This window comes from Tachysurus vachellii, chromosome 9 (genome assembly GCF_030014155.1).
Source record: "Tachysurus vachellii isolate PV-2020 chromosome 9, HZAU_Pvac_v1, whole genome shotgun sequence".
Classification (NCBI taxonomy): Eukaryota; Metazoa; Chordata; class Actinopteri; order Siluriformes; family Bagridae; genus Tachysurus; species Tachysurus vachellii.
This window is the reverse complement of record NC_083468.1, coordinates 3,724,265-3,749,557: the sequence shown is the minus strand read 5'-3', so window position 1 is coordinate 3,749,557 and position 25,293 is coordinate 3,724,265. Positions and strand designations below refer to the sequence as shown.

The window sequence follows — 25,293 nt, the reverse complement described above, 5'->3', positions numbered from 1 at the left end:
ATCGACATATGTATTCTCTGTAAACTGCAGCTAGTTGTAGGGACACATGTAAGTACAGTAGCTAGTGTCTACTAACTATGAGTAAATATATGGTGTTTAATAATTATTTGTTTTTTGGGTGTAGCCCTTAAGCAGTAGTAGAGATGTGTGTGGTATTAGGAAGTATTAGCTGTTTAAACTTAACTTCATTTAAACAGGCCAAACTACCTACACAGCTTCTTCTGAATTTTTACAACAGCGCCAGAGAGCACATACGGTATGACAGAGTGGTAAGATTTTTGTCGGCTAGTTACAACAGCACAGCGAATCAGAGGCACTGAGGACCTGAACCTGGATGCCGTGTATGCTAGCCGACTACACGGAAATTCTAGCAGCATCATCAAAGACTCCATAAACCCAGGACACAGAGTATTCGTCCCTTTACCTTCTGGAAAGAGGCCATTAATTAGTCAGACACAAATAGACTGAAGTGTAGCTTCTTTCCCAAAACTGAAGCTTGTTGCTTTCTGAGATTTACACCAAATTTCATTAAAGTATCTTAAATTAGCTTAATTATGTTTAATTTGGGGGCACGGTGGCTTAGTGGTTAGCACGTTCGCCTCACACCTCCAGGGTTGGGGGTTCGAATCCTGCCTCCGCCTTGTGTGTGTGGAGTTTGCATGTTCTCCCCGTGCCTCGGGGGTTTCCTCAGGGTACTCCGGTTTCCTCCCCCAGTCCAAAGACATGCATGGTAGGTTGATTGGCATCCCTGGAAAATTGTCCGTAGTGTGTGATTGCGTGAGTGAATGAGAGTGTGTGTGTGTGCCCTGTGATGGGTTGGCACTCCGTCCAGGGTGTATCCTGCCTTGATGCCCGATGACGCCTGAGATAGGCACAGGCTCCCTGTGACCCGAGAAATTCGGATAAGCGGTAGAAAATGAATGAATGAATGAATGAATGAATGAATGTTTAATTGGATGCCTGTGGGTAAAACACATAGTCAGGATGTACTGTACTTGGTGTTTGTTGATAAGGTATTGGTGATTAAGAGCTGCTTGGGTTTTGGTTGTAGAACACAGGTAGTACCCAGGAAGCTTTTGGTAAGCACCTTAATTAGTTGTTTATTGGATAATCATTAGCACTTGTCTGCTGTTTAATGGTTGTGTGTATAGGTAATTAGGTAAATATCTGGTGTTTAATATCTAGCAGTTTTTCTGTCATGTAGGAAGTGTGTGGTATGTGGCTGGTTTTTATATCAGTCTATATGGTGTTTAATAGGTTAGAATGGGTGAATATATAGTGTTTAATATCAGTATGTTTTTCTGGTGTTTAATCTGATTCGTTTAACAGTAATGTAGGTGTTACAGTAAGTATTGTAAGTGTATGTGCGTGTGTATGTGTGTGTGCGTGTGTGTGTTTGTGAACTTAGATAGAAGCAGAAGCATGTAGAAAGTATTAGTTAAATGGGGAAGTATTGATAAGTATCTGATGTTTAACGTGTGTATGGGTGTGTAACCTATAGCTAGCAGCTGGGAAGCTGATGATAAGAAGCTGACAATTTTCAGTAACGTTTATTACAAAGAAGTGCCTAATAGCTAACACAGGAACAATGCAAGATGCACTGAGAAGGCAGACTCAGTAATGGATGTATGAGAGCTGGACGTCTCCTCCAACCTCCAGCATGTCGATCTGATTGTAAGGCCGGAGGCGGTGGTGGAAATTGCACATGTGCTGCCCGTTTGCATACACCTTGAACTTCTCTTCAGAACAGCGAATGGAGATCTGCAAATGGAAATGTAAGAGAGAAAAAAAACAAGACCGGCTGTTGATGGATGCTAACTATAACCACAAGGAGAACACATAAAGACCTATCCATGTCAATGAATCCTTACCTCAAAGTACTGTCCCTCCTGAAAGGGGTTGAAGTTGATATCGACTTCTTCATTACCCCAGGAGCCATCAATCTGGCAGTTACGGACTACCACTCCTTCTCTAATTCGAGGGTTGAGGTGAAAGGCAATGTTTCGTGAGCCTCCAACTAGAAAATTAATCCAAAACCTGCAAAGTATAGGCAAAATGTTTTATATTCATCATACCATCTATATTGCTAATATGTAATAGTGCAACTTATGATCTGTAAATCACTGTGAATGAAAACTAAGACTCTCACACTTTCAGGCTCCTTAATTTTAGATTGTTGTTACCTGTCAGCTTGATAAGGCACCATGCCTCTAATGATAATGGTCCTCTTGGGTACCATCCCACCGGGAATCATATTTGAATAGGGAATGTCCTAAACATACACATCAAAACAAGCTAACCTTTAGTGCAAGTCTCATTTAAGCCTGTAACTTAAATCTGAAAAAACATCCATTCATCCATTTAAAAAAAAATCTCAGGCATTGCTAAAGAATTTCATGGCTGTTAACAAGGGTATTTAGTGAGTAACAAGGTTTAGTTGTAGGCATACAGTAGATTTATCAAATACACAAAACGTGAATCCATAAAAGTTAAAGGTAGGGTCTCTGATTTTTGAAAGCCAATGTTGACATATAAAATCACCAAAACAAACACGCCCCTAACCCAAATGGGTCCCACCCCTGTATTGATAGCTCCGCCCACTCATACATACGTGACCCAGGCAACTGCCAGCAAAACCAACGTTACTCACCTATCGAGAAGGAAAAAAGCGCCTCGGCGTCTTAAGTAAAGTTGGTCACATATTCACAGATTGGAGTTTCCCGAGTCAATAACTCCTGAGCTAAACGCCGTTACTACACAAAACACGGTTGTAGCTGCGTCTCTACATTACTATGATAGAAAAGAGGTGTTATTTGTGTAGTAACAGCGTTTAGCTCAGGAGTTATTGACTTGGGAAACTCCAATCTGTGAATATGTGACCAACTTCCCGCTCCTTCAGTTCTCTCCAGCGCTGGAAAGCTGATCCTATATTAACACGTCCTACTTCTTGCCTTATCGTAAGCCTTTCTTCGCTTTCTTTCTTTGTTTTTATCCTCCATGTCAATGTTAAAACCGCTTTCTGCTAATGTCACACATGTGCACTGAACACTCTCCCCACACATATTGACAAGACCCGCCCCTTTCTGCTCATTGGCTACACGTTTGTTTTGTTTTTTGTTTATTTTTCGGCCCAACTCAGTTTTCTGGAGCATTTCTCAAAAATCAGAGACCCCACCTTTAAGGACATTGTAATTATTCTAATTGTTTCATTAGCATCTATACAATTTTGTAATTTGGCCAAATGGGTTGTTCTTTCTAAGTGATCTCGTCTTTCAAGACATCATTACTTGTCATTACTTCTTCCAAAGAACTTCAGGAAATTCGAATTTTGCAACTTCCTGTTAAGCATATTATATTCCAAGTATTTGAACGAGGTGATTATGTTCATGTAACATGTTTAATGCTTATGTAACATCTTGTGAAATGCAATCGAAACGCATTTTTTAACAATGGCTCACGCATAAGTCAGATGGGTTTCACATATCAAAGTCTCCATATTAAACATATGGGTTTCACATATTAAAGCTAAATAAAACCTTCTATCGACTTACAGGGTTGAAGATAGGCTGCAATCCCATTACCTGATGATGAAAGAAAAAAGTAGTATATAGAAAAACACATATTAGAAGCAGCAGCCAAATATCTATACTGAAGTGAAGCTGCTTCAGTAGACAATGTGAATAAAAGCGTTATGCAAATAAATGTTATATTTAATTAAAAATATGTAAATATAAGAACAAAGTGGGCATGAAATGTTAAATATCTACTGTATACTTACTGGAAGATTCCCTCCTGGATATCCCATGTTTCCTCCCTTCAAGAAACAGACATTAATAATTATCAAGATTTAAGGACAAATGTTGGATCAACAAAAATGCTCACATTGAATTCTAGTGTCTGTTTGACTGCTTGGAGATTCATTAAATAATTCAATAAAGCAATTACTGTACAGTCCACAATTTACAAATTTACACACGTATAGTAATAGTACATAAAATTCGAAAGGGTAAAAAAACATTTATTATTAATTATTAAATAAATAACACATGATCTGTTAAATAATCAGTGATCATGTAGTGTGACGCAGCACATCCTGAATGCTCTCCTTCAGCCAATCACACTCATTTCTGACTCATCCACATCAAGAACTTAACAGTTCTGGGATATAAAAGATGGATTCATCATGCAGGAAGTACAAATAAAAAGGTATTCATACGTCATAAACTCTCTCTCTTACCCCCATGCCACCCATTCCACCTCCTGGATAACTTCCCTGCAAGTACAATGTGTTGATTAATTATGAGGATTTTAACTCATGCACAAATATATACAATGTATGATATGCTATGGTAATAAACTTACCCCCATTCCACCACCAGGATAAAATCCCTGTGGAAAATAATCAGTAACTAACTTAGACACATAGATTCACGTGTGCAATAGACAGTTCAGGAGGTTTCTCAAGAAACGTGACGTATCCGAGGCAAATTGGCTTTTTTAGATTTACTGGATTTACAAATTATGAAGGACATTGATTCAAATTTTCATAATACTCTGCATACTTTGTGAATTGTTTCTGAGGTTTTCCAAACTCAATATTTGGTAGATGATATACGTAAAGCATCTAAAAGTTTATACAAATGCAGACATGAATAGTAGGCAGACTTTTTTTGTTTGCTAGAAAAGGGTATGGATTTTGAACTGGATCGGTTGAGGAAGCGAGAAAAATGTTGAGTAATTGGAGAGTGTTTTTATTTTCACATGATGTGTGCTCAAGCTTGCTTAAACACAAACATGCACAGATAAAGATCGTTAGCGTGATCAGTAGGTTGCCAAGTTTCAGCAAAACAAACTGTACTAGTAACTAACTACAACTGCAGTTGTAGTTAGTTAGTTAGTATAGTATAGAAATATGTCACCTGAGACATATTTCTGTTAATTTTTTAGTCTTTATTTGGGTGTCAGTTTAGCAGTGGTGCAGATTTCTGAGTTATTTCCAGAGCCACTGGTCCGCGGATCACTCAGGGCAGCATATTTCTTCCGACGTCACCAAAAAAACTATTATTTTTTAGCGTCTATGTTTGTTGCACATGAAATTCATTCTGAAGTGAACGTTCTGCATCAATAATAATGAATTACAATGTAATGCTGCTTAAAGACACTGCACACAAATATACGGTGCCAGCTTGTTAAACGTTTTGGAATTTAACCCCTCTAAAAAAAACTAAATCTTGCCAGTTCTGTTTGCAAATTGCTGTTATATGTTAGAATTGTTGTTTTTAATGTGCAAATGAAAAAGCAAACAAACAAACAAACAAACAACTTCCGATCGGAAAGCATACAAAAGTATACCACTGCCAAGTTGCCGCTCTTTGGCCCTTGAGCAAGGCCCTTAACCTTAAGCTGTTCTTAATAACAGTGTCTGATAAACGCCTTAAATACAATACAGATATAAACATGGATACAGGTGCATACGTAATTATGTTCATTTTAAGTGCAACTTACCCCAGCTCCACCTCCCGGATATCCTCCCTGCAGTGAGAAAGCAGATTAGTACATATCACTAACATCTCTATGCTCTCTTTACTGTACATGATGCTTTATGCAGGCAGATACAGATGTATGCCATTCATTTCAAGTACTCACCCCAATGCCACCTCCCATTCCTCCTTGAAATCCTCCCTGTGTACGTTAAAAGAATCAGATGAGTGAGTACAAGTGAGTTATTTCATCAGATTTTTTAAATCGTCCAAAGGTGTAACTTTTTTTATGATAGAGGCTTGCAAGGGAAGTTTGACTTGTTATACCAGCTCATCTGCTCATCAGCTCAAGTTTTTCTCTCATCAAGCATCTTATCTGATAATCTTAACTCTTAAGCATTAAGATTAAGTGCATTATTTTCACAAAGCTTCCTGATCAAACTACTTACTCATCGACTCCACCACTTTATGAACGCATCTCTCACTTATTGATCTTCATAAAACAAAAACATTTTTTTTTTAATGTCACTAAATGTCTCACTAATACTTCACTGCCTGTAATTACCTTACAGTTCTACTCCACTCTGTACACTGTCACATCTTTGCTACCTAATTAAAATGTATATAACTGTAAATTCATTGCTTACCCTAATTTACCTCCATTTATGTATATGATCTGTATATCGTCGCTGTCGGGCGGAAACCTCGTATGTCCAAATTTTGTCAATTTCATATTTTTTCACATATCGATGCTATTGGTCAGTCCCCACGTGAGTCTGTTATTTTTACAAGTTATTAACCAATCTAAAGTCTTGAAAACAGCTTGAGCGCAAATCTCATAACTCCATTGGACAGTCCACCTCTTCCTCACTCCGCGGGAGAGCTTCACGGCATATTTCTCCTCAAGAAGAGTCGCAACGAATCAACACGTCTTCTGAGGTAAATGTCTTCAAAACACTGGGCTCAAAGAAAAAAAAATCTTGACCCCCGCTAGTTCTGGTGCTCATCTGAGGACAGGAATTTAGCACAAGACAATCCACTGTAACGCGGACTAAACCCTGTGCACTGCAGATAAGGTACGGCGTTTTTTTAACTTCCTGAAAAATAACGGTTTTGGAGATATGAGGATTCCACCCGACAGCGACGATATACACTGAATATCATCCTGGTTACCGTTAAACATACAATCTACATAATGAACACATTTACACAGACATATAATTATATATGTATAATGTAGACATCTTGTGCTAGCAGAAATTCTTATGCACATACTATTTACATATTTAAGTATTTATATTTACATATTTATGCACACATATTTGTTCCTGCAGTTGCACATTTGTTTTCTTATATTTGGACTTCAGGTAGATGCTAAACGGTATTGCGTTGCTATGTACTGTACCTGTACTATAAAATGACAATAACGTTCTATTTATCTATCTATAGTGGCTTGCAAAAGTATTGATACCCACTGATTTTCAAAGCATTTTCATGTGTTTATATGGCCCGGTCAAAGCCCAGACCTAAATCTAATCAATCAATCAATCAATCAATCAATCAATCAATCTATCTATCTATCTATCTATCTATCTATCTATCTATCTATCTATCTATCTATCTATCTATCTATCTATTTTAAAATGCAAGAGAAATGTTAACACACTTACCCCCATGCCTTGCATGCCCTATAAAAAAAATGTGGATAATATATAAGACATTAAAAATTAAATGTACAATCATTCAGTTAAACATTAAACAAAGTCGAAAGCAGTCCAACTTTACCCCAATGAGGTTGATAGTGTCAATGGACACATCTCCGCCAATCTCTATGGCACACACTCGATCGAGAGGCATTCTGTGCTGAAATAGGTAGAATTCTCTGCCATTCACGTTCACCTGCATAATAGAAAAAGCATATTTATGAGGATTTTCTACGCAAATGAATCCGGGCTGAAAATTAGCATCTATTGTGTCAAACACTTAAAAACAATTTTTACATAAACACCTGATAGCCCTCTGAGTTGACGACAATGACCAATTCGAAATGCTCTCCCTTGCTGAACGGCATCTCTCTGACTTTCTCCTCTCCTTCCCATGCTCCATTCTGGAAAGTGTTGAAGATCACTTTGTCCCAGAGGTCAAAACGAGGGTTAAAATGAAAAGCGATGTCACATCCATCAAATTCACCACACTGCAGATTCACATGAAACCTGTTGTGGTAGCGTAAAAGGCTAGAATTATTTACCGCCATCAAACATTAATACAGATAAAGAGATTAATGTTCCATCTTTGTGTAACAGGGCCACACATGCATCATGCGTAGATAAACCCGAGAAAACATTTTTAGCTTATCAGTTCTGTGCTAATAAGAGCTTGGTAGTTTCTTTGGATGTTTGAAATGTTTGAGTATTACCAACGTCATTCTCTGTGTGTGATATGAAAAACAAACCGAAACACCTTTAAGTACACAAGGTGGGTGGTGAGGCTTAATGAATTCCCAGTTTCATACATACACACCTCATATATATATAGCATGGGTGAGATTCAGACATCAAAAGGAGATGTTTGCTGGTTAAACATTGATTGGATTCACATCATAACCACATTATTTAGTGGTAATAAAAAATAAAAAATGCAGAATGTGAATTATTATCACAATACGCCGCTTCACACTTTAGTTAATTAATCAAGTGTGAATACAGCTGTAGATGTAGAAATAATCAGTTGAGTAAAAGAAATTGTACATTTTTGGCATAAAATGACTCACCCATGTTGATTTCTCAGCAGACTGAGATGTTTACCAGACACGTAGTGAAAAAATCCAGAAAGATATGAACCAAGGACACCTAATTTTTTAATATCATGTGTGCCTGAAGTTTGCTAATAATGTTTCTCGAAAAAATAAGAGATAATGATGTCAGTCAAACTCCCACCTGTCCGGGATGAAAATGAGGTATAACACCGTAATGACTAAACGCTTATCTGAGGTTATAGCGCTAGATAAGAAGAATGGATATAAGGTGGATGATTTTAAGCCTCATTTTGTTCCATGTAGTTTCACTACCATGCAGTTCATGAAGTTTAGTATTATCATTGAAAATTGCATGTTGTGGCCCATCCTTCATATAAACAGTGTTGAAATTCAATTAAAAAACAAACACAATGTCATGACATCTAAGGGCATAAAACACAAAGTTTTTGGGCCCTTGTTAAAATCCCACCTGTTAATATGATGTTGAATCTTTCCCTGGATATAGATGGACATTCCTGCTCTAAGTCCACCACTGATAGGACCTACATATGGGATAGTCTAAATAACACACACACACACACACACACACACACACACACACACACACACACACACACAATGATATCGTATATGATATGGTATAGTATATACATACAGTACTAAAGTAAAGAAAAAATGTAAAGACAGATAAAACAGACAGTAAATATTGTATATACTCACTGGATTATACAAAGGCTGGTAGCCTGGTGGTGCTACAAAAGCCATGTTTTCTGAATGCTAACTATATCTTCAGATGCAGGGAAGAAAGGGAAAATTGTGCTGGTGGGAACAGGACAGAAACAGGGGCAAAATCAACAGCCTGCTTTTATATCCATGCCTGATGGGAGGGTGCATTAATCTGTGTTGATATACTCACTGCTTTATTTACACTACAGATGTTATCAGCATGCTAAACCTGATAGACCAACAAAAGACATGTAGCCAGGGCAACTAGCCAGTTGGGTTAATGTGTTCCTTGTTTTGCGAGGGTGTGTCTGTGGCATTAAAGAGTTATCACTTAGTGTGTCATGTGGCTGCTTGGATTACAAATCCATTTGCGTAGGATTTAATGGAAGATTTTTGAAGTGTTGAGGAAATTATGATCAACTCAAGGATTCACACTTTTGCAGCATTTTAAAAGTTTTAAATACGTAAATCATCCTGTTGCATGATTTGTACACGAATCAATTTATTTGTTTATTTTTTGCAGTAGTAGTCGTCGTCGTAATTGTGTCAGTTTTTTGTATTTGAGTTCAGGTGAAAGCCACAGTAAATTCTCCTTTGTATATGAACTTAACTGTTAACATGCAGCTCATTATTACATAGTAGAAAAGAGGAAGTCGTGAGACATGGCTAAGCAGGACAGGTTTAGACTCGATTATTATTAACGAAAGAAATAAAAAAAAGAAATGAAATAAAACAAGGTTTGAACATGACAGATCGAGACGTTTCTCAGAAAAAAAGGCTAAACAACAAAAAGTGAAGTTGTATTATAATATATAGTAATATAATACATACCTGAATGGAGAACGATCATACAGTATTCACACACACACCATCATCTATTTATTTAGTTTTTAGGGTTGCCAGACCCTCAATTTCCTTGAAGAACCAGGCTAGTTTTGTGATACAGTGGGCTGATTTTATTTCTTTTCATCACAGGTTGTGTGTTTTGTACATAGTGGATCATAGATCTCCGTCCCTGGTCCTGGAATCAGCCGTGTCCTTTATATTTTAGTGCTTTCCCTAATCCAACACCCCTACTTCAACCGACGATGTGATGTTAAGTCGTTAATTAGATGAATTCCGGGGGCTTCCTGGCTATTAAGTCATTAGTATTAGGTAAACTGATATGCATAGACTGTTATCTATGTGTGCGGGCTGTGTGATTCAGAATAAAAAGCAGTAAATGATTGTTTATTATCCTGAAACACAGATTGTGAGAAAAGAGCTACATCAGTGAATTGTTTCAGTTGTAATTGTAAAATTGTGACACGTTATGAAAAGTACTGTGTGTGAATAATAATAACAGTATGTTTTACATCACAGAAAGTGTTAGCTAGGGTTCATTTCAAAAGCTTCAATGAAAACATTCCTATACTTTATTTCAAACACATAAAACGATCAGCTTTAACATTAAAACCACTGATGTGACTTGAATAATGTTAATCATCTCATTACAATGGCATGTGTCAAGAAGTGGGATTTATTAGGCAGCATGTGAACAGTCAGTTCTCGAAACTTTGACAATGACCAAATTGTCCTAGCTAGAAAACAGGGCCATCTCCAAAACAGCAGGTCTTGTGATGTGTTCGCGGTATGTAGCGGTTAGTACCTACAGTACCAAAAGTGCTCCAAGGAGGGACAAAAGGTGGCCCAGCGACAGGGTCATGTGCACCCAAAGCTCATTATCCCACTTATTCTCATTATACCATCTATTCCCAGGCCAGGTAGAAATAAAAAGTCTACCTGCTTGGATACATGGAGCATTTTGATTGGTTCCAAAGGTTTGCATGTATCTACTAAAAAGAGCATTAGATCAGTGTGTCAGACGTTAATGTACGTCTCATATTACAGGAAGAACGATCAACGGTTTGGCTTCAATACACTGTATGACTATAAACTGACTACCACTTTTAATCCCAAGTGCCAGAGAGTCTACTTAGAAAGCTTATCATTAATGAATGGCCTTTAAACTGACGTGTGTTCTGTCGTTGCCCAATATTCTTTAATGAATGATTAGTTTATCTGCCCTGACTCATTTCTTTCTCCGGATGTGGTCGTTATACAGTATTAATATCTCAATTAACGCAAATGAGAGCAACTCATTTTTTTTATGAAAATAAAAATAAGACAAATCAGAAATGCTTCTAAAATATTATTTTTATTGAAACACAGTGAGATTTAAAGAAAAGCAAAAAACCTCTATCCTTCACACACCGGACACACTCTCTCACACTTCCTGCAGACGTGGAAAGTAAGTGTCTTTGTATGAGTGTGTGGCTCTGTGTTTTCTGTGGCTTACAACTGGAACACAAATAATATAGATCTAATTCGGCTAATGTGGAAAAAAGTATACGATATCGACTTAAAAGTAATACCGGTAGTCTGCTGGCAAAATCACAAATCACATCTGTTCGCAAACTAGATGCACGTTATCCTTTTTCCATCAACTTTTTTTAGCAGTACTTTTTTTTTTAGTTCCCCCCAAAAAAGTCCTCAATACATATTTACTTAAAAGACTTGAAGAATATGTGTTATATCCCAATGCTCCAAAAAATTTCTTTATACATCTATATATTTTGTTAAAATAAATTAATTAAATCTACAGTATGTAAAGTTTCTCTTGTCAAAGACGCACGTAACAGGATGGGAACGGCGGTTGTACTCTATACATCCCAATAGAAATCCTGCACTCCAGCGATGCAGTGTCATTTCTTTATCAAGGTCGCGTTTGTCATTCCTTTATGTCTGGTAATGGTGTTTCTATGCAGGTTAAAGAAAGAGAAATCTCTTTCTCTTTCTCTCCTGTAAATACTGTATCGTACAGAACATGATTCATTTGACATGATACAAAGTTTAGGTCAGTTGTTGTAGGTTATACAAAATTGTCTCAAGAAATAAATAGTGAGAAAAGGCCTTTGGTTAGGTTCCTCTCAAAGGATCACACGGTAATGTTTTATACTGCGTAGAGCGAGACATTAGCAGTGCTATGGCTCTGAATCGGTTGCTCTAGTATGTACGTATGTAAATACACATGAAACCTCAGCTGTAACGTACAGGTATAACAGAACTGACATAAAACATCATTAGTACACTAAAATTCAGTCTGAAATATTCTTCTAACTAAAGAAGGCAATCTAAAAAAAAAAAAATACTGACATCCTATAAAGCAGTGTCATTATACCTGCCATTATTGTAGTTCATTCACTATTAGGCACTGTAATGTTTTAAGATCCATAAAAACATACAGACAAGACTGAGAGATGGCAGGCTTAAGCTTTCTCCAACTTTTTTTTTTTTTTTTGGTCTGATATAACCCTTCAAATCTGACTTATACTGACATATTTCTTAACTGGGTCTATTGCTGTCTCTCTCTCTCTCTCTCTCTCTCTCTCTCTCTCTCTCGCTCTCTCTTTCACACACTAACACAAACAATAATACACACACATTGCATATTCATCTTTCTCTTCTTCTGCCAATAACGTGAGTAAACAAAAGGTTTAGGGTGTAAATGTGTGCTCGGGTTTGTTCTCAAATCGCAACACTGGAACAATTACTTTCCTCTGCATCCGTATTTTCCAAACGCACACACACTTACACAAACTCACACACACACGCACGCACTAGTGCACTGGCACTGTACGACTAGCCGAGCTGATCCTCGTATTGCTTTCTGAAACAGTCACCGGCTGGAAAGAAGTCCCAGCATCTCTCCTGGTACATTTTCCACACGTAGGATTCCTAAAGGAACAGAAAATCAGAAATGTGAATGGAAATAAAAAAGAAGAGAGAGAAAGAATAAGAGATAAACAGACATGTAGATGGTGACACCAACCTGCCCAGTATGTTCCGTTTCGTCTTTATTAATTAGATACATTAGGAAGAACCTGTTGGGAGAGAATAAAAAAATAAGAAGATATGATATGATAAGGTAACAATAGACAGCACTTTTAAACCACTCATACTATAAGAAGTTGGAGGTTTACGTTATTTGACTAACTCCATTCTATTCAGGGTATAGGTTGAGGGTTAAGTGCCATGCTCAAGGGCCCAGCAATGGCAGCTTGGTGATCCTGGGATTTGAACTCACTTCTGTTACCACTCACTGTATAACTTCATATCTTTCTCTCCTCTTTTGAAGTTAATGAGTCAATTTCTACTGATAGAAAGTTCTTTCTAACGTCGACACTGGAAATCGATCCATCCGTCCATTCTCTTTCCACATACAGTACTCGTTCACACGCGGCGGACAATTTAGAGATGCTAATCAGACTGAAAATCTGTGTATTATTAGCCTTATATAAAGTACAGTGACCACTATATACAGTAATATATCATATTGTCAGAGCTGATGTTCTGAAAAATGTCTTCTAACCAATCAGATTTCAGAAATTTAACACATTTTTCACATTACATATCATGTATATTATGGTCTAGGAATGTGCCTTTGTATAGATGGTGAAGCATTACAGCATTAGCAGACACCTATTAATATAACTGAGCAACTGAGGGCTAACTGCCTTGTTCAGGGGCCCAGCAGTGGTAGATTGGCGGACCTGGGATTCAAACTCACAACCTTTAGATTGGTAGATTGACACCTTAACCAATAGGCTACCACATCATATCCGATTTGACTTTAGATTTAGATAAAAAAAACATATGTTCTCAAAGATTGGCGGACCTGGGATTCAAACTCACAACCTTTAGATTGGTAGATTGACACCATTGTTTAAAAGGTCTGCTGGTTCACTGAAGCAACAGCGCCTCCAGCTTCCCAGCACCAGTTCCCTTCATTCCCCAGTCGGTGAAACTGGGGCAACAATGAGCCCTGGATCCATTTTACTCACATGTAGTTAGCTAAGTTGTGTTCCTCCATCGTGTGCGTCTCGAAACCATGCGGAGTCGTATCGAAGTAGTCACTTCCAATTCCGCAAATGAAGCACTTAGTCTGAGGAGGTGCAGCAATAAGCATTCAGATATCACTTAATACAATCACGCTCGCTATAATACGATCATCTAATCAGTCACATGATATAAAAAGCACAATGAATGCAGGACAGCAAGCTGTGTACAGAAAAGACGTACCTCCATGTCCTCTCTGACCTGTTCCTGCTGATCTCTCAGCTCACCGAAGGCATCAATGATCAGACCTGTACACGCAACACAGCAGTCAACATTGGTATCTAAACTGGTTTATTAAGATTATGGTGATCATGATCTAAAGAGACATACGTATAACAAGCGTTTACTCTAATGATAATCATACAGTGCAGTGGATCAAGTGCTTGATTTACATCATGATATTTTCAGTAGTAGAATTACAGTAGAATTGGTGCAGGTATTTAATTACCTGGTCAGAACTACAAGAAAATCTACCGGTCAGAAAGACATGCGCTTTAAACCAGCAATTTTTCCATTATTACATTTTCCCTTTACTGGAATTAAGTGTTTCAAACCAGTTCCAGCAGGACAAACAGCTTCGAAGACATGACTCAGAGCTCTGACTGAACATCTTGCTGGGATGAACTGGAACATCGACTGAACTCCAGACCTCCTCATCCAACATCAATGCCTGATCTCAATAAAGCTCTTGTGACTGAATGAACCCAAATCTCCACACAAACCTCAAACAACTAGAGGAAATTTAATCCTCCAGCAAAAGTCAACTAAAAAGCATATCGTCGCTGTCGGGCGGAAACCTCGTATGTCCAAATTTGGTCAATTTCATATTTTTTCACATATCGATGCTATTGGTCAGTCCCCACGTGGGTCTGTTATTTTTACAAGTTATTAACCAATCTAAAGTCTTGAAAATAGCTTGAGCGCAAATCTCATAACTCCATTGGACTCTTCAACTGTCCACCTCTTCCTCACACCGTGGGAGAGCTTCGCGGCATATTTCTCCTCAAGAAGAGTCGCAATGAATCAACACGTCTTCTGAGGTAAATGTCTTCAAAACACTGGGCTCAAAGAAAAAAAAATCTTGACCCCCGCTAGTTCTGGTGCTCGTCTGAGGACAGGAATTTAGCGCAAGACAATCCACTGCAACGCGGACTAAACCCTGTGCACTGCAGATAAGGTACGGCGTTTTTTTCATTTCCTGAAAAATAACGGTTTTGGAGATATGAGGATTCCGCCCGACAGCGACGATATATGAGGTGGATACAAACTTCTGGCAACAGTTAAAAGGGTCCCTGGTTCGAAAACGTTTCATTCAATAACATAGATTTTATGCATATCTCTTCCTTCGCTGGACGTAAACAGAACCGACCAAATCCTCACCCTGTATGATGGCCAACAGAATGACGATGACGAAAAAGAAGAAAGTGATGTCAAAGACCACACGGTACAGCTCATATTCATCTCCAGCCGGATCCTCGATCTCGTCACCTATACCACCACCAGCTCTCACGCCCACATACATGTGGAACAGGTAACACTGAGAAGCAGAAGGACACCGAATAAGTGTCACCTACATAACATCTTAATCATAAACCTGAACTTGTAGATGTCACTTACAGTCATCATGTCATCGCACTTCATATCTGGCTCATCCTCGTCCTCGCTCTTGTTGTAGAACTTGCGGAAGAAGTTGAAAGCCACGACAGTGTACAGGTACACGACTACGGCTAACAAGCCCACCGTCATCAGCAGCTACACCAAGAACAGATACTAAAGGTTAGAGCAGCAAAAGCAAAAATTGTTAACTTAACGCAGTATACTGTTTGTAATGTAATGTATAATCAGCACTAATACCTGAATTAATAATTTAATACATACTTACTGGAGCTGAATATTCTGGCATTAGACATAAACTTGTGAAAGTTAGATTTTGGGAGTTTATTTTCTAACTTAGATTCTCTAACTTAGACTTAGCCTAGCTACATTATCTAGGACTTCGATGTGAGGAAGGTAAACAGAGCCATTTTATGTTATTAAAATATTTTTTTATGCCGTGAGGGATTTTCTGAGAATACTGATCTTTTTTGGAGGTTAGCATCCCAGGTCCACACAGCTGCCTCTCCTGGGCCCCTGAGCAAGGCCCTTAATTGGTCAGTTGTATGAATGTAAGTGACTCTGGATGAGGGCGTCTACCAAATACTGTTATAGTACTTGTGGGGTTTTTTGTTAATTATTTTCATCTGAAACCATTTTAGTATTTTAGTTTTTTAAGCCTTTGAAAGGATTATTCATTCATTCATTCATCTTCTACCGCTTATCCGAACTACCTCAGGTCACGGAGAGCCTGTGCCTATCTCAGGCGTCATCGGGCATCAAGGCAGGATACACCTTGGACAGAGTGCCAACCCATCACAGGGCACACACACACACTCTCATTCACACACTACGGACAATTTTCCGTAAATTTTTTCCGGTGGCTTAGTGGTTAGCACGTTTGCCTCACACCTCCAGGGTTGGGGGTTCGATTCCCGCCTCCGCCTTGTGTGTGTGGAGTTTGCATGTTCTCCCCGTGCCTCGGGGGTTTCCTCCGGGTACTCCGGTTTCCTCCCCCGGTCCAAAGTCATGCATGGTAGGTTGATTGGCATCTCTGGAAAATTGTCCGTAGTGTGTGATTGCGTGAGTGAATGAGAGTGTGTGTGTGCCTTGCGATGGGTTGGCACTCCGTCCAGGGTGTATCCTGCCTTGATGCCCGATGACGCCCGAGGTAGTTCGAATAAGCGGTAGAAAATGAGTGAGTGAGTGAGAGAATAATTCACATTTATTATCCGCCTGTCTTTCAAAATCACTTCCATATTTTTCCTAATATATTGTTTTATTATTGTTGGTTTATGTATATTTTTATGTTAGTGTTAATACCGTTTTTCAACAGTTTTTTTTTCTGACTATATATTTATACTAACTTTACTATACTTTTATATTAACTTTCAGCCATAAAAAGCATTTCACTACATGACATACTGTACTGAGTGTGATTGTGTGTGACAAATAAAAGTCAACTCATTAAACTCATTAGAATCCCTTAACCACAACTATCATGTATCATCAGTGCAGTAAATCTATAATTCTGATGTACCTGCTTGCCGTTGTGTGTGACGGAGGACAAGATAGTGCGCAGAGTTTTCACCCCCATGGCGATGTCCAGCAGGTGACAAGCGAAGAAGAAGTTGTTGTAGTGACCAAGCAAGGACATGACCGTGTACCACACCAAGTAGAGGAAAGTCTGGAACAGGATTTAACTCAAAGTGAGCAGATTAGAATGAAATCAGAGTGGAAAATAGCAACATATACACACACACACACACACACATACACACACACACACACCCACCCACACACATACACACACTCACTCTCCACTTACTCACACACCCACACACACACACTCAATCTCCACTTTCTCACACACCCACACACACACACACACATACTCACTCTCCACTTACTCACACACCCACACACACACACACACTCTCCACTTACTCACCCCCCCACACACTCACTCTCCACTTACTCACACACCCACACACACACAAGCACACACGCGCTCACTCTCCACTTGCTCACACACACGCACACATACTCACTTGCTACACTTACTCACACACACACACACAAACACACACACTTACTCTTACACACACACCCACACAAAAAACATATACACACACTCACTCACTCACTCACACACACACACACACACACACACACACACATACATGCACACTTACTCACTCTCACACACACACTCACACACAAATACACACACACACATTATCTGTAAATAATAATAATAATAATAATAATAATAATAATAATAATAATAATAATAATAATAATAATACACACACTCACTTGCACACACACATTATCTGTAAATAATAATAATAATAATAATAATAATAATAATAATAATAATAATAATAATAATAATAATAATAATAATCATGCTCACACACAGTCAAAACTTACATTATCTGTGAACACGACTCCAAACTTCCAGATCTGGTACTTGATGTCAATGGAAGTCAACCTGAAGACACAGAGGTATATTTTCAACATGAATCAAGTGTGTGTGTGCGTGTGTGTGTGTTTGTGTGTGTGTGTGTGTGCGCGTGTGTAAGGATTGTGTACCAGTTAAACATGGAGTTGTCAGGTTTAGGCTTTTTCTCATGTGTCATTGCACTGACATCCAGTGATGCCAAGTCCATTCCCAGCAGCTCAGCAATCCTCTCTCTGCCATAGATATCTCCATACTTCTCCAACACCTGCCATCGCACACACACACACACACATACACACACACACACGTTCACAGAAATGTTTAACGCTTTCTTTGTGCAAATTTTAAACGAGACCCTTCGAGCAGTAGAACACTGACTGGATTGAATACACATAGATCACATAACACTCACCTTTCTCTTTACAAACTTGTCCCAGTAGTTGTTTGGGAAGGTTCTGCATGAGGAAAAGATTGTGTTTGAAATGTAAATACAGCTCTTAATTCACTCAGTAATCTGTGTCCAGTTTATTAACATATTTACTGCATGTGAGGCTTAATCTCTTTAAATAATACTGTCTACAAAAATTGTAAGATCTAACCCACATTTTCAGGAACAGCACCTTTGCAAATATCTATAAAATAAACCCCTCATATCTTACGGTGTATTTAGCACCAGTCTGTCCCACTGGCCCTTGATGTCATCATCTTCTGGCTGTTCAGTCACATAGAGACCATCAAATTCCAGCTTACGAGCCAACTCCTTCTCTCTTTTGAAAATAACCAAGGGAACCTACAGCAGCACACAAAAGCAAAAGTATATATAGATGGTGGACTGGGAACCGCTGTCGTATGTCGCTTTAGACAAAAAAACAAACAAATATATATATATATATATATATATATATATATATATATATATATATATATATATATATATATACGTACATATATATATATATATATATATATATATGTACGTATATATATATATCATCGCTGTCGGGCGGAAACCTCGTATGTCCAAATTTGGTCAATTTCATATTTTTTCACATATCAATGCTATTGGTCAGTCCCCACGTGGGTCTGTTATTTTTACAAGTTATTATCCAATCTAAAGTCTTGAAAATAGCTTGAGCGCAAATCTCATAACTCCATTGGACACTTCAACTGTCCACCTCTTCCTCACTCCGCGGGAGAGCTTCACGGCATATTTCTCCTCAAGAAGAGTCGCGACGAATCAACACGTCTTCTGAGGTAAATGTCTTCAAAACACTGGGCTCAAAGAGAAAAAAATCTTGACCCCCGCTAGTTCTGGTGCTCGTCTGAGGACAGGAATTTAGCGCAAGACAATCCACTGCAACGCGGACTAAACCCTGTGGACTGCAGATAAGGTACGGCGTTTTTTTAATTTCCTGAAAAATAACGTTTTTGGAGATACGAGGATTCCGCCCGACAGCGACGATATATTTATTGAGTAAAATGAACATCAGCCTAATAGATTTTGTTTTATAAACTGTCTAAATTATTTATGATGTACATGTCATGATACCGCAGTCATCAAACCGCAGTTCCCAGAATGCCTCACGTTCCTCCGACATGGCCACCCATGATTCGTCCCATTTCACGTACTAACAGTATGTACTCTTTTTGCAAAGAAAAAAGTCTAGAATTTAAACGTGTTGCAAAAAAGTATGCAAGTCCTGAGACAAGCTAACACGTTTTGCGACGGAAGGGAAGGTTGTTGCATAGTTATGCACAGTATACAGTAGTATGCTGTAGCGAATTGGAATGCAGGGCAAGTCTATACACTCACTGTCACATTCCAGTCACAATCTACCAGGTAGTGATTACACACACAAAACACGCTACAAATGTGAAGTATCACTCAGTGTTGTTTTCTATCTTTTTTCTAGTTTTGCCCATTAGCTGATGACCTTGCACATGAACTTCTGCTTGTAGCAGGCTAGTTTTTAAAAAAACTTTAAATCAGGAATTCTACACTTACATAAAGTTTCTAGATTTCAAATCAAGCAAGGTATTTAGCTTGGTTAGAGTTCATTCATTCATTCATCTTCTACCGCTTATCCGAACTACCTCGGGTCACGGGGAGCCTGTGCCTATCTCAGGCGTCATCGGGCATCAAGGCAGGATACACCCTGGACGGAGTGCCAACCCATCGAAGGGCACACACACACACTCTCATTCACTCACGCACTCACACACTAGGGACTCACACAATTTTCCAGAGATGCCAATCAACCTACCATGCATGTCTTTGGACCGGGGGAGGAAACCGAAGTACCCGGAGGAAACCCCCGAGGCACGGGGAGAACATGCAAACTCCACACACACAAGGCGGAGGCGGGAATCGAACCCCCAACCCTGTAGGTGTGAGGCGAACGTGCTAACCACTAAGCCACTGTGCCCCCTTGGTTAGAGTTTATAACTAAAAATTCTAAGTGTAAAGCTCTTCTATACACAGCTAAATGTCTACAAACATACTGTGTCTCACTGACCTTGAGACAGTTGTAACCAATAATGCAAAGGAAAGATATGATGGTGTGTAAAATGCCCAGGAAGGCCAACGCAGGCTCCATGTAACCGGTGCTCTCTTCCAGGAAGTAATAAAGAGGCCCTTCTTCATCATCTTCCTCTCCATTTCCATTTTCTTCCATTCCTGAACCTTCTGGTTCCCCACCAGAGCCCTCAGCCATAGCAGAACCCTCAAACATGCCCGAGCCTTCAAACTCCTCACCTGGGGGGCTGCTGGACACCTGAGGAAGAGAGGGAGAGGGAGAAAAATCACAGAAAGAAATTGATCAATTAACAGTCCATTGAATATTAGTAAATTATCTCATCTATTTGTACTGACTTTGTAAAAGAGCAGGATGAAGTTCAGGGCAAAGGCGATGAACAGAGCCAGGAAGCGAAGGTTGTAGAAGTTGCGAGACAGGTAGTTCTAAAAGGGACGTAATAATTATAGCACACTGTCAATAAAAAAGGAACAAGTAAAATCACCAAGAATTAGAACAATAGTTCTACCGAAAAGTCCTTGAAGAGCTGATCGATTTAAAACAAGACCTTACCATGAACTTGATCCTCTGCACCTCCAGTTCGTTCCAGAGCTCAAATCCATCTCCAGCAGAGTGTTTTTCTTTCTTGGCTTTGGCTTTGACTTTTTTCTCCTCTTCCTCCTCCTCCTTCTCAGGCACTTTCTCCTCTGGCGGGGCCTCGGCTTCTTTCTCGGCTTTCTCTCCGTTTTCGGTACTTTGATAAGATTTTTCAGAATGGTGTTCAATTGCTCAATTAATCAGCACAAACGATCAGAAACCTGAACTCAATCTGAGTTGACTATATAAAAAATGAGCACAATGATATTATCTTACCTAGTCTGCTTGAAAAGTGCTTCAGTTTGTTTATACTCACTCTGCCTTCTCTGGTTCTGGGGCTGGCTCTTCCACTGGTTGCTCTTCTGCTGGCACTTCCTCTCCCTCTGCTCCTTCACTCTGCTAAAAAGCCATAAAAGACAAGGAGCTTAATAGATCACTGCTGTATCTGAGCAACACCGAATAATAAAATAAGAAACCTGACATGTTGGAGCTCACCAGTTTCCTTTTCAGCAGTGGGGAACCCTCAGGTGTTGGTGGCTCCTCAGGCTCTGTCTCTCCCATATCGCCAAGACCTCCAGGGGTATCAAATCCAGGTCTGCCTCCTCCTTCTGTCTCTTGTCCATCCTCATCTTCTGCCTCTCCACCACCTGCTTCCTCTCCATCTCCTGTTCCACCTGCTTCCTGGTCTTTTCCACTTCCAGGCTCAGCTGCGTGTTCGCCGTGTACCTCATCCTGAGTTGGATCCGGCATGTTAGTAAGAATTTCTGTCAGCGTTATCTTTTTAGCTCCCTCCACAAGGCCACCTCCAAATAGTGTTTTCCAGATCAGGAGGAAAAAGCCTTTGCATACGCTGTAGATGAAGTGAAGGATTCCCAAGATGATGGTATAAAAGAAGGTAGCCAGGCCGACAATCATTTCCTTTATAGTCATCTTCCGAAGTCTGCGGTAGCGTCGGCGGAGGTTGCGGAAGGTAAACATGTTGAAGAAGTTCACCACGCTCTTGATGAAGTCTGCGAATGCCGAACTGGACTCGGCTGGAGCCTCGTCTCCATTCCCTTCCTCTCCTTCTCCTCCTTCTCCATTTGTTCCTCCACCGCTTTCCTCTTCTTCGTTATCCTCATCTCCGATTCCTTCTTCGTCTTGCTCAGAGATCTGCGAGGCAATGTTCATCTCAAAGATGGTGTCCTCGCAGAAGTTGACAAACATCTCCATCTTCTCAGATTCGGCACCTTCATTGACCACATCGAATATAAACTGCCTCTTAGATTCTCTGACCTGAGGCATTTCCCACTGGTTCCTGTTGGCCTCGCTGATCTCAAAGTAGATACGCTCGATCTTCCGACTGGCGCCCATGATTTCGATGCGACCCAGGAACGGACGGAAATAGTTCAGGACGCTTTCAGCTTGCTCCAAGAAGTTCTGCAAACGTGTGTCATGGGGCACATGCTCTGAAAGATTGGTGAGCAACACGGCGATGTTGAATCCGATGTCCTTGGCTGGCTCCTGGAAACGATCCGCAAACTCTTCAAAGTTGATCATCTCGTTCTCGTCAGCCTCGGAGCAGGACAGAAGGAACTGGATCTCAGATGGGGAGTACTGCTTTTGGCTGTCCATGGCTTTTGAAAAGTCCTTCTTAGATATCAGTCCACGTGGGTCTGTCACGTAATTCCGGAATGCGTCCGACGCCACAATGTCTTTCAGCTTAAGGAACATGTCAAAGAACTTAAGGATCATCTCTACGTTGCTAGATGACTCCACCAACATGTCCACCATCTGGCGAGCAATAGTGCCATTCACAACGTTACCTGATAAGAAGCATTGTAAGAATATTGCTATTAAATAAGTGCACTTCATGTACCATGTTCCATTTGAGTCCGTAGTATGTAATTTGGGCTAAAATTAAACACAGTGGTTAAATAATCCACTACAGCATGGCGTCATATGGTCCTCAAGTTTTTGTTATTTTCCTATCTCCTAAGATGTTTCTTTTATGCCGCAACAATATTAAGATTGTTTTATTTGATTAGTTTTCCATTATTTCATTAGGTTTTCTCTCTTGAAGACAAAACATACAGTACTGTTACCATGAGAACCCAAACATCTTCAGTCCTGAAAGCTCCAGGGACTAAAAAAAAATCCTTATTGATTCTTTTTAGCCTCCACTAATGTTTAGCAAACATCTCCATACAGAAATCGTCCCCATAGCAACAATATTCCTTGCCAAATATCATTTTGTTCCCGTCTTGTTTATTAGCCGTTTCCAAACAAGCTGTTACTATAGAAACAATGACATGTTACAACCACTTTAAAATGATCTATTACATAGTAAATAATTCTATATTATTTACTCAACACCTTGTGAACAATCAGAATTAAGAACATCGCTGTAGTGTCAGGTGTTGAAATGTATCCTACCCTCCAGAAGAGAAAGCAGCATCACCACCATATCTTTCTGAAGGTCTAGAAGTTCTTTCAGAAGACCAATTTGACTGGAATCCTAGAGAGAAACACACACACACACACACACACACGCACACACATCAAAAACAGGTTCAAATGTAAACTTCACTCATGTTCAATCAATCACCTTCTTGGAGTACAAAGGCAGCATTCTGGTAAGGGCACGTCATCCATTTTTATTAATTAGACCTCGCACAAGGGCCAAATATTTCTAAGATGACCAGTCAAGACAAATGGAACCCTGAACAGTGTTTTGTTAACTTTTAAGTACCTCTAGGTCAAAACTGTGTGACTATAACCTTACCTCCGGGTGGGTTTTACTCCAGAAATGATCCTGGGTTTGCATTTATCAACAACAGATACAAACAATGCATCACACACTGGAAGTACGTTTTAGGTCTGGAGGTATGAACAGGGATGGAGAAAAACATACAGGCAGAACTAAAAAAAAAAGCAGTTGGACAATACAGAACTGTAATGAAGCAGCTGGTAACTGAACGGTATAACCGTGGTAGTCTCATGCACTACCTGCGTTTTATTCTATGACATTTATCATGTTATCTTGCATGTGTTATAAATGATAATGATGAATCAATATATTCATCTATCATCACTGTATGTCATGCAGACTTCATTAGGCTTTATTTTATGCTTAATTTAGGCTTTATGCTTAGGACAACATTATGGATTAACTCTTTTTTACCAGAAACCAAATAATGGAATTTGCTCCTGTTTGGTTGTGCACTTGTTCATCATTGAATGTCTTTGTCACGTCTTTCTCCACAGTGGTGTTTATACAGTAAGTGTTTCTGTTTTTCACTAGAATTCTAGGGGTGATATATTCATAGTAAAGTTCAAATCTTCGATGCAAATGATGACATCAAACCCATTTCTGCTCTAACAAGTGCTTGTCAAATAAAACATTTCAAAGTGTGATCTTCAACCATTAAAAATTCTGTGTAAGGTTATCAGCACATTTTATTTTAGATCAGACTTGAAGCTGACAGAATAATTAATTTATATTTATACTGATTGAAAATGTCCCATAATTTGATTTTGGAACACTGGTGTACTGGTAAAAAGGGTTAAAACAAGAACAAGGCGCACACACACAATATATACTATATATGTGTGTGTGTGTGTGTGTGTGTGTGTGTGTGTGTGTGTGTGTGAAGTGTAAGGAACAGGACATACTGTAAGGTGTAAGGTTACAGTATGTGTAAAAAGACAGCAAAAATACGACGTCGCTTCTGATTGTATTCTACAACCTGCAAATGCAATGCATTATACACTGCATAGAACTGGAAGAGAATCATTTGGTCTTAGTTGAACAAAGTGACTAAATGACTGGTCTCAGAGTTCATGTGGAAATAAACACAAAAGCAATGACAGTACACTGCAGAAAATGTGCAGGCAGAACATCCCAAAAAAAGGAAGCTGGAAGCTGGGTGGTTGCGTGTGTGTGTGTGTGCGTGTGTGTGTGTGTGTGTGTGTGTGTGTGTGTGTTTTAAGCAGCAGATCATTTGCATGTATGATGAGAGCAAAGGCGAAATACGAATCCTTACGCCATTTCGGAGTCCTGGGTCAGGGTGCATCTGGCGAAGTTACACATCAGAATAAAAAATGTTATCCAACATTTTTCATTCATTTTTGCATTCGTCTCTTCTCTCCTTTATGGTTGCACTCAAGTCATAAAGTCAAGGCGAATGTACTATTTCAATTCTATCAGCTCCAAAAGCTCTAGTTACATGTAAACACAGAATC

The 25,293-nt window shown here is 39.3% G+C and overlaps 2 protein-coding genes across 14 annotated transcripts in view; both read right to left on the bottom strand.

Annotated features, from left to right (window-relative positions):
• Positions 1 to 1,534: 1,534 nt before the first annotated feature.
• Positions 1,535 to 9,116, bottom strand: LOC132851836 (galectin-4-like). Of its 2 annotated transcripts, XM_060878880.1 has the most exons (14): positions 8,956 to 9,116; positions 8,705 to 8,793; positions 7,489 to 7,693; positions 7,266 to 7,379; positions 7,151 to 7,168; positions 5,647 to 5,682; positions 5,506 to 5,532; positions 4,363 to 4,389; positions 4,238 to 4,273; positions 3,779 to 3,814; positions 3,552 to 3,581; positions 2,184 to 2,272; positions 1,872 to 2,037; positions 1,535 to 1,761 (listed from the first exon to the last, which is right to left on the bottom strand). In XM_060878880.1, exons 1-14 carry the CDS (start codon positions 8,998 to 9,000, stop codon positions 1,615 to 1,617), a joined length of 1,065 nt encoding a protein of 354 aa, XP_060734863.1. In that variant the 5' UTR covers positions 9,001 to 9,116; the 3' UTR covers positions 1,535 to 1,614. The 2 variants fall into 2 exon arrangements, with proteins under 2 accessions (XP_060734863.1, XP_060734864.1); XM_060878881.1 differs by lacking the exons at positions 4,238 to 4,273; positions 4,363 to 4,389; positions 5,506 to 5,532; positions 5,647 to 5,682.
• A 2,023-nt stretch (positions 9,117 to 11,139) lies between these two features.
• Positions 11,140 to 25,293, bottom strand: part of LOC132851833 (ryanodine receptor 1-like) — a 101,109-nt gene continuing 86,955 nt past the window's right edge. For 6 of the 12 annotated variants that reach the window (XM_060878871.1, XM_060878875.1, XM_060878872.1 and 3 more), the window contains 17 exons: positions 23,485 to 23,566; positions 21,565 to 22,874; positions 21,386 to 21,468; positions 21,046 to 21,226; positions 20,832 to 20,918; positions 20,476 to 20,733; positions 18,619 to 18,749; positions 18,372 to 18,414; positions 18,091 to 18,224; positions 17,929 to 17,989; positions 17,033 to 17,179; positions 15,517 to 15,651; positions 15,280 to 15,436; positions 14,083 to 14,147; positions 13,845 to 13,945; positions 12,833 to 12,884; positions 11,140 to 12,738 (listed from right to left, as the gene is read on the bottom strand). In XM_060878871.1, the coding sequence (XP_060734854.1) occupies positions 12,643 to 12,738; positions 12,833 to 12,884; positions 13,845 to 13,945; positions 14,083 to 14,147; positions 15,280 to 15,436; positions 15,517 to 15,651; positions 17,033 to 17,179; positions 17,929 to 17,989; positions 18,091 to 18,224; positions 18,372 to 18,414; positions 18,619 to 18,749; positions 20,476 to 20,733; positions 20,832 to 20,918; positions 21,046 to 21,226; positions 21,386 to 21,468; positions 21,565 to 22,874; positions 23,485 to 23,566 (3,123 nt within the window). In that variant the 3' untranslated portion in view covers positions 11,140 to 12,642. Of the gene's footprint in view, positions 12,739 to 12,832; positions 12,885 to 13,844; positions 13,946 to 14,082; positions 14,148 to 15,279; positions 15,437 to 15,516; positions 15,652 to 17,032; positions 17,180 to 17,928; positions 17,990 to 18,090; positions 18,225 to 18,371; positions 18,415 to 18,618; positions 18,750 to 20,475; positions 20,734 to 20,831; positions 20,919 to 21,045; positions 21,227 to 21,385; positions 21,469 to 21,564; positions 22,875 to 23,484; positions 23,567 to 23,833; positions 23,864 to 25,094; positions 25,125 to 25,293 lie in introns of all 12 variants that reach the window. The other 6 variants (XM_060878865.1, XM_060878867.1, XM_060878870.1 and 3 more) reach the window with 2 other exon arrangements.